This window comes from Cebus imitator, unplaced genomic scaffold (genome assembly GCF_001604975.1).
Source record: "Cebus imitator isolate Cc_AM_T3 unplaced genomic scaffold, Cebus_imitator-1.0 Scaffold651, whole genome shotgun sequence".
Taxonomy (NCBI): Eukaryota; Metazoa; Chordata; class Mammalia; order Primates; family Cebidae; genus Cebus; species Cebus imitator.
In genome coordinates this window covers 596,459-606,486 of record NW_016107966.1, presented here as the reverse complement: position 1 = coordinate 606,486, position 10,028 = coordinate 596,459, and the positions used below count along the sequence as shown (strand labels likewise).

The following is a 10,028-nucleotide window of genomic DNA, read 5'->3' as shown; positions in this document are numbered from 1 at the left end:
CTCCCGGGTTCAGGCAATTCTCCTGCCTCAGCCTCCTGAGTAGCTGGGATTACAGGCACGCACCACCATGCCCAGCTAATGTTTTGTAGTTTTAGTAGAGACGGGGTTCCACCATGTTGACCAGGATGGTCTCGATCTCTTGACCTCGTGATCCACCCGCCTCGGCCTCCCAAAGTGCTGGGATTACAGGCTTGAGCCACCGCGCCCGGCCAGCAAGTATATTCTCAAACTGCACATAGTAAAACTAGAAATCAATGATAAGAGGTACTGTGGAAACTAAACAAATATCTGAAAATTAAACAACATATTCCTGGGTGACCATCAGGTCAGTGAAGAAATCAAGAAGGAAATTTAAAAATTTCTTGACTCTAATAATGGAACCTCAAACACAACATACCCAAACCTATGTAATACAGCAAAAACAGTGCTAAGAGGGAAGTTTATAGCTATAAACTTCAAAAAAGTAGAAAGATTTCAAACAAATAATCTTATGATACCCCTCAAGGGACTAGAAAGGATGAACAAACCAAATTCAACATTAGTAGAAGGAAATAAATAATGAAGATCAGACCAACCAGAAATAAACAAAATGGAGACTTAAAATAAGATACAAAAAAAATCAATAAAACAAAAAGTTGGTTATCTTGAACAATAAACAAAATTGATAAACTGCTAGCTATTCTAATAAAGAAAAAAAGAGAAAAGATTCAAATAAGTAAAACCAGAAAAAAAAAAGAGGAGGCATTGCAATGGCTACCACAGAAATACAAATGATTATTAGAGACTATTATAAACAACTGTATACTAACAAAAACTGGAAAACCTGATGGAAATTAATAAATTCCTGGACACAACTATCAAGATTCCACAAGGAAGAAATAGAAAACCTGAATGAACAACAATATTGAATCAGTAAACAGTAAGTCTCCCAACAGCGAAAAGCTTACCAGATGGCTTTACTGCTGAATTCTAGCAAATATAAAGAAGAACTAACCAACTCTACTTAAACTAGTCCAAAAAAATTGAAGAGGAGGACATTCTTCCTAACTCATTCTATGTGGCCACCAGCATTACCCTGATACCAAAACTAGACAGGGACAAAACAACAACAAACTACAAGCCGATACTCCAGTTGAACAAAGATAGAAAAATTCTCAACAGAATACCAGAAAACTGAATCCAAAAAATATCAAAAAAATAATACACTATGATCAAGTAGAATTTACTAGAAAACTAAATCCAATCACACATCAAAAGATAATACACTATGATCAAGTAGAATCTTCCCAGAAATGCGAGGATAGTTCAACATACACAAATCAATAAATGTGACACTTCACATCAACAGAACGAAGGACAAAAACCATATGATCATCTCAATGGATAAAAGAGAAGTCATTTGGTAGAATCCAACATCCCATCATGATAAAAACTCACAAGAAATTAAGCATAGAAAAAACATAATTCAACATCATAAAACCCATACATGACAAACCCAAAGCCAATATCACAATGAATAAGGAAAACCTGAAAGCACTTCCTGTAAGAATTGGAAAAGGGCAAGGATGCCCACTTTCATCACTCCTATTCAACACAGTCCTGGCCAGAGCAATTGGGCAAAAGAAAGAAATGCATCTAAATTGGAAAAGAGGAAGTCAAATTGTACCTTTTTGCAGATGACATGATCTTATATATAGAAAAACCTAAAGACTTCAACAAAAAGTTCCTAGAACTAATAAAAGAATTTAGTAAAGATTCAGGATACAAAATCAACATACAAAAATCAGTAGCATTTCTACACACCAATAACAAACTAGANAAACCACATCTCTACTAAAAATGCAAAAATTAGCCAGGCGTGTGGTACGTGCCTGTCATCCCAGATACTTGGGAGGCTACAGCTAGTGAATCGCTTGAGCCCAGGAGGCAAAGGTTGCAGTGAATTGACATCACCCTACCGCACTCCAGCCTGGGTGATAGTGAGACTTTGTCTCAAAAAAAAAAAAAAATACTTGGAATAAATTTAACCAAGGAGGTAGAAGACCTCCACAAGGAAAACCACAAAACACTTATAAAAGAAAATGAAGAGGATACAGACAAATGGAAATATATCCCATGCTCTTGGATCACAAGAATATTGTTTAAATGATCATACTACTCAAAGCAATCTACAGAGTCAATGCACTATCAAAATACCAATGACAATCTTCACAGAAATAGAAAAAACACCCTAAAATTTGTAAAGACCCACAAGACTCTGAATAGTCAATGCAATACTAAGCAAAAAGAACAAAGCTGGAGGCATCACACTACCTAATTCCAAAATACACTAAAGCTGTAGTAGCCAAAATAGCATGGTATTGGTACAAAAACAGACATATAAACCAACAGAACAGCAGAGAGATCCAGAAAAAAATCTGTGTATTTATGACTGACTGATTTTTGGTAGAAGTGCCAAGAATATATATTGGGGAAATGATATCCTCTTCAATAAATAGTGTTGAAAAGCCTTGGTACCATCATGCAGAATAATGAAACGAGATCCCTATCTCTCACCATATAAAAAACTCATAATCAATTAAATAATTTAATGTAAGATCAAAAACTATACAACTACTAGAAGCAAACTTAGAGGAAATGCTTGAGGACAAGCGTCAAGGCAAAGATTTATGTCTAAGACTTCAAAAGCACAGGCAAAAAAGGCAAAAATGACAAATGGAACTGTATTAAGGTAAAAACGTATGCATAACAAACGATACACTCAACAGAGTGAAGAAACAATCTGTAGAATGGGAAAAAATATTTACAAACAAGGGACTAACGTCCAGAATATGTAAGGAATTCAACTCAACAGCAAAAAAACAAATAATCCCATTTAAAAGTGAGCAAAGATCATTAACAGACATTTCTTAAAAGAAGATATACAAATGGCCAACAAGTAAACAAAAAAATGCTCAACATCACTAATCATCAGGGAGATGCAAATCAAAACCACTGCGAGGTATTATCTCATTTCAGTTACAATGGCTATTATCAAATAGATAAAAAAATAATAAATATTGCCAAGGATACAGAAAAAAAGGAAGCTCATGCACTGAAAGTAGGAATATAAATTAAGATAGCCATTATAGAAAACAGCATGGAGATTTAAAAAAAAATGAACTACCATACAATCCCACCATTGGGTATTTATCCAATGGAAAGGAAATAATTATTTCAAAGGTATACCTGCACCCCCATGTTCACTGCAGCACTATTCACAACAGCCAAAATATGGAATCAACCTAAGTATCCACCAGTGGACACATGGATAAAGAAAATGTGGTATATATACACAATGGAATATTATTCAGCCAAATAATATTCTAGCAACATGGATGGGACTTACTTCACTATGAAGTAAAAAAAGCATGGCACGAACAGTCAAATATCACATGTTCTTATGCATATGTGGAAGTTAAAAATGTGCATCTCGTGGAGGTAGAGAATAGAATGGTTAAAGACGCTGGGAAAGATGAGGGGAATGGAAGAAGAATGGTTGGTTAATGGTTACTAACATATCTAGATAAGAGGATTAAGTTCTAGTATATGATAGCACAGTAGGGTGACTACAATAATAATTGTATATTACTTGTATATCTCAGAATAACTAAAGAGAAGATTTGAAATGTTCTCAAGACAAAGAAATAATAAATGTTTGAGGTGATGGATATCCTAAATACACTGATTTATGTATTACACATTCTATGCATGTATCAAAGTATCATTTGTACTTCAGATATGTATGTCTTTTAAAGTCAACAAATAAAAGAAATTCTTGAATTATTCTATATTAAAAGAGACTGTCACAGGATATAAATATCTTCACTGCAGTTCTCCAGAAGAGACACTCTTCTTCCTATTTAGAATCAGTACTGAATGGAAGCTCTCAAATTCTCTGTCATACTAATGTGAGAAAAAACTCCAAATTTCACTTAAATGCTACAGAAACCATATTTTGATATATTCCTGACACATCACAAATGCAAAATTACTCTGTTTAATGATGACACAATTTTTAAAGAGATAGAACACCAATGTCTTACCACCAAGTCTTCACAACTCCTGTCAACTGGAAGCAAGCTCCTCATAAGTTCCACATTCTCATGCAAATGTTTTAATTCAAATGCATGTTGTCTCACACAAGTATCCAAAGATATGGTAAATTCCTGGATTAATCTATCAATTGTATTAGAAGAGTGTGCCTGAGGTGTCAGTTTGGTCACAGCAGCAATTAACCAGGCTTTTGTTTCTGAAGACACAGAGTCATTTATAAGTAACTTGTAGAGTTTAGCTATAACTTCCTCTGGTGTTTCCTTATCTAAGAGGTAGGAATATTCCCCTAATACCTGTAAATAAAACAAAGAGATATTTATATTAAAATGTCAAGTTATATGGTAAACTATACTCGAATCTAAACAAAGTGCCTACTGCTACAGTGAATTTAAAGTAGATTTAAACATCCTCTCATGGTGAAAAAATTATTACATAATGATACAACTGCATATTTTAGATTCAAAATCATACCAAGAATTCAAAATGGCTTTCCACATCATTGTCATTAACAATATATAAAGCAACATACCTTTACAAGTTTCTGAACTTCTAGAGTTGGTTGTTGGTTTTTATAAGCACTATCATATTGTTATTATTTTACAGTAAGCATTTAAGTTCTCACATAATGATGGTTCTTACTACACATAAGAGGCACCTGAGGCATTTCATAAAAATACAGATTTCTAGGCTCTACCCCAGATATTCTGATTTAGTATGTCTGTGGTCCCCAAGGATATACATGTGAATAAGCATCAGCTGATTCTTACGTAGACAGTCCACAGAAGAGACGAAGAAACACTTATTGGCTGGGCACGGTGGCTGATGTCTATAATCCCAGCACTTTGGGAAGCTGAGGTGGGCAGATCATCTGAGGTCAGGAGTTCAAAACCAGCCTGGCTAACATGGTGAAATGCAATCGCTACTAAAAAAAATTAGCCAGGTGTGGTGGCACATGCCTGTAATCCCAGCTACTCAGGAGGCTGAGGCAGGAGAATCGCTTGAACCTGGGAGGCAGATGTTGCAATGAGCTGAGATCACACCACTGCACTCCAGCCTAGGTAAGAGGGCAAGACTCCATCTCAAAACAAAAAATAACACTTACCTATGTCACACATTTAACTTAGGTAACAAATAATCCTGTAAGTGAAAGAACTGACAGGGACAGGAAGCAGAGAAATTCTAGGCAAAAAAGGGCAGGGTCTCTGGCGAAGCCCCACCCTCAAGCCAAAAAGCCTGAGATCACCGCCCAAAGTGAGAACTTATATCCCTATTGTCCCATTCAAATGTTGCCTTTTCCTAAACCACCCATGGCCCTGCCCTGCCCCATCCTGTACCTGTGAAGACCCCAAACTCTGCCAGCATAGAGGAAGAAGCGGCTCGATGTCACAGAGAAGTAGCTTGACTTCAGAAGGACAGCTTGATGGCGTAACTTCAAAGAAGAATCCAGCCACAGACAGTTGGACTTCCAGAGAAAATTACCTTCCCTACCCTGGTCCCCTTGTCAGCTCCCCTTCCCGCTGAGAGCCACTTTCACCGGCAATAAAATCCCCCGCATTTACCATCCTTCAACTCATTCATGCAAACTCATTTTTCCTGAAGAAGATAATAGCTCAGGAGTGAGTGCAGATAAAAAAGGGCCCACTGAGATGTCAACACTTAAGCCATCTCTGATGGAAGAGCTAAAAGAGCACTGTAACATGCTCACTGGATTGCTGGAGTCATGGGTATTCCCCACTAGATGCTGCTATGGGGCTGCAGAGTTTTGCTCCAGCCAGAGCCCAAAAGCGCTCACTCTGGCACCCGCTCACCTGCATGCTTACCTTCCCTCAAGGGGTTGAGAGCTACAGGATGAGTAAGTGAAGCAACCTGTCTCAAGGCCCACAAAAGGGTCAAGGGAAATCTCCTGTTTCAGAATCATTAATAAACTGATAATTCAGGAAGTGTGAAATCTTTCTGATATGGTTTGTCTCTGTGTCCCCAACCCAAATCTCACCTTGAATTGTAATAATCCCCACATGTCAAGGGCATGACCAAGTGGAAATAACTGAATCATGGGGGCAGTTTCCCCTATGCTGTTCTTGATAGTGAGTTCTCACAAGATCTGATGGTTTATGAGGGGCTTCCCCCTTCACTTGGCTTCATTCTCTCTCCTACTGCCCTGTGAAGAGGTGCCTTCTGCCATGATTCTAAGTTTCCTGAGGCCTACCCATCCATATGGAACTGTGAGTCAATTAAATTTCTTCTTTATAAATTACCCAGTCTTGGATATTTCTTCATAGCAGCATGAGAACAGATTAATACACTTTCCTAAGTAGTGTTTATGGAATAATTTCATGTCTTTGGTATAATGTTGGTACCAGCAAGAAAAGAAAAGAGGGAGGCTGAGTGATACGCAAGGGAAAATGTAGAGTTAGTAAGAAGGAAGAAAGGAAAAAGAAATAGGACTAATCAGTTCAATCCTTAAACAGTATAATTTTTAGGGTGATTTTACAAAAGATGGAAGGTAGCTCCAGAAGAGCAGGTAACATGAATTCCAGTTCAAAAATCAGTGGTAATGGACGTCTGCATCTGGGAAGATGGAGAAGATGTTTTTATCCCTATTCTTCCTACTAAGTACATCTAAAAACCCTTGATATTATATATAAAACATACAGCAGACTATCTGTTGTCTCATTTACCCCAGACTGGATATGGAGAGCCAGAAACCTAGAAATGCCAATGGGTACAGACAAAAAGCCCCAAGATGAGCCTGCCCTCTAGTCAATAAGCCAAAAGGACAGAAAACTTTCAGACAATAACCCTCTTACTCCAGCCAAGCACCACACAGAAAAATCTGCAGCCCCACCCATACCAGCAAAGGCAGAGTGGAGAATCAAGACTTCCACCGTCACCAGGCTATAAAAGGTTCCCCAAACTCCCCACCAGGCAACTGAGAAGCCTGAGTGGGGAGTCAGGACTTTCATCACCACTGAGCTGTAGAGAGGCCTACTTTCCCACAGTGTCATTGGAGATTGGGCAGGGAGGCTGCACTTTAACTCCACCAAGGAGAAATGCAGTGCCCCTGCTTTTCTCTGATGGGAGTGTGTCAGTGGAAGCCAGGTGGAGTCAGGATTTTCCCCACTATTCAGCAAGCCACCCACTCATAGTGTCAATGTAGGCCATAGAACTGAAGATCTCAATACCCTTCTCTCAACAGTTAATAGGACTAGACGAAGAATCAGCAAGGATATAGAACTCAACAACACCATCACAACAGAATTTATGGAACACACCACCCAGAAAAAGCAACACAGATACTTTTGAAGCAACCACAGAACTTGTATCAAGAAATACTGTACCTTGAACTGTAAAACAAACCTCAAATTTGAAAGAACTGAAATGATACACAGTATTTTCTCTAATCACAATGAAATCAAACTAGAAATGAGTAACAGAAAGATAAAAGGAAATTTTCTAAATACTCAGAAACTAAACAATACTCTTCTGAATAATCCATGATTCAAGGGTAAGTCCCAAGGAAAATTTAAAAAAAAAAAAAAAACTGAACTATTGAATGAAAATTCAGTTAAGAAATTTTTTTTCAAAAAAATTGAATTTGTAATTTAATAACTCCCCCAAAAATCTACAAATCCAGATGGTTTCACTGGAAAATTCTACCAAATTTTTAAAGCAGCATTAACAACAATTTTATACAAACTCTTTCAGAAAAGAGGAGGGCACATTCCCAAGTCATTCTATGAAACAAGTATTACCTTGATACCAAAACTGGAATACCACAAAAATGACAACTACAGACCAACAGTCCTCATGACACTAGATAAAATTCAAGAACACTCCAAGAACTATTAAGTTAGTTCAGCAAGACTGTAGGATACAAGATAAAAATACAAAACTATTGTATTTGTATATACAGTTGGCCCTCTGCATCTAAAAGGGATTGGTTTCAGGATTCCCTGTGGATGCCTGAATCCAAAAATAGTACTGAACCCAATGCCAACAATTGGAACACACTTCTATTCACATCTTCCACTACTCACAAATTTAATGTCTTTTCCATCTTAACTAAGAATTCATCATGCACTGTGACCATAACTTTTGTAGTGTAAGGTATGACAGCAAAACTAACATGATTTTTTTTCCTTCTTCACAATTCCACAGAGACAATTTCTCTTCTTACTGTAGAACTTTACAGCCTCAGCATATGATTTTTTTCTTTCCTCATTAAGTCAAGAACTTTCACCTTTTCACTTAAAGGAAGCATTTTTATAGTTTTTCTTTGGCATATCCAAATTGCCAGCATCACAACTCTTGTGCTGTAGGGCCATGATTAAGTAAATAAAGGTTACTAGAATATAAGCACTGCAATAATGCTACAGTTGATCTGAAAACCTAGACATCTACTAAGTGACTAACAGGCAGGTAGTATATATAGCATGGATACACTGGACAAAGGAATGGTTCAGGTCCCAGGTGGCGCAGAGCAGGACGAACCAGGAAGGCTCAAGATTTCATCATGCTACTCAGGATGACACATGATTTTAAACTTAGGAATTGTTGATTTCTGGAATTTTCCATTTAATATTTTCAGACCATGACTGGCCATAGGTAACTAAAACTGCAGAAAGCAAAACTACAGATAAGGGCGGGCGGGGGGGTCAACTATACATGACCTGTATGCTGTAGAAAGAAATAAAAGACAACCTAAATTAAGTGGAGTGACATGCCACATTCATGAACAAACAAAACCAATGGCCACAAATACCAATAAATTCAGGAAGGATCAACCCTAAAGCCATGAGTAAAGAAAGCCTCATAGAAATACCTCACAAATTCGTTATAAATTACAAAAAGGAAAGATATCCTTACAATGCAAAGATCTGGCTGGAGGTCACCATCTTTTTTTTTTTAATCCCTTTGGTTGAGACTAGGTCTCACTTTGTTGCCCAAGTTGATCTCAAACTCTGGCTTCAAGCAATCTTCCTGTCCCCCATAATGATGGGATGACAGGCATGAGCCACCTCACCAGGCTACCATCTTAACCCAAACTTATAAACTTACAATCACCAATAAGTGAACAAACTGACATTATATACATCCTGATATGATGTAGTAGGAAATACACAACATTGCCTATGTAGTGTTCTCACTAAAAATGTTTAACCTGAACAAAAATAATCAGCTATCTAGAATGTAGGACCTTCTATAAGTTAACAGTAGTCATCCAAAACAAACAAAAAAATCAATGTCCTAAAAACTGAAATAAAGTGGGGTTCATTATAAATTAAAAGAGGCTAAAGAGACATAAGTAAATGCAATTTGTGAGCCTCAACTGGACCTAGGACTGAAAGGAGGAGAATAATAGCCCTAAGAGACATTTTTTGGTACAACTTGATAAATCAGAGTATGGATAGTATATTAGGTGACATTAACAAATTACTATTTACACTTCTTAGGTGTGATCACGGTTTAATAGTTAAGTCATTCACAGAAGATTCATGTTGAGGTTTCAGGGGTGCGTGAAGTGTCACAGTGTATACAATCCAATTCTAAACAGCTCAGCAAAACAAACTGTATATAGGTAGACCTAGATATACCTACAGATGCAGACATGGTAAAACAAATGTAGTTAAAAATATTTAACTGGGCCAGGTGTGGCGGCTCATACCTGTAATCCCAGCACTTTGGGAGGCCGAAGCAGGTGGATCACCTGAGGTCAAGAGTTCAAGGCCAGCCTGGCAAACATGGTGAAACCCAATCTCTACTAAAAATACAAAAATTGGCCAGGTGCAGTGGCACACGCCTGTAATCCCAGCTACTCAGGAGGCCGAGACAGGAGAATCGCTTGAATCCAGGAGGCAGTAGTTAGAGTGAGCTAAGATTGCACCACTGCGCTCCAGCCTGGGTGACAGAGCAAGACTTTGCCTCAAAAAAAA

General features: G+C 37.7%; 1 protein-coding gene across 1 annotated transcript in view; it reads right to left on the bottom strand.

Annotated features, from left to right (window-relative positions):
• AP4E1 (adaptor related protein complex 4 subunit epsilon 1) overlaps positions 1–10,028 on the bottom strand; it is an 87,522-nt gene that overhangs the window by 39,390 nt on the left and 38,104 nt on the right. Inside the window, exon 13 of the mRNA XM_017517880.2 lies at positions 4,086–4,388. Within this exon, the coding sequence (XP_017373369.1) occupies positions 4,086–4,388 (303 nt within the window). The remainder of the gene's footprint in view (positions 1–4,085; positions 4,389–10,028) is intronic.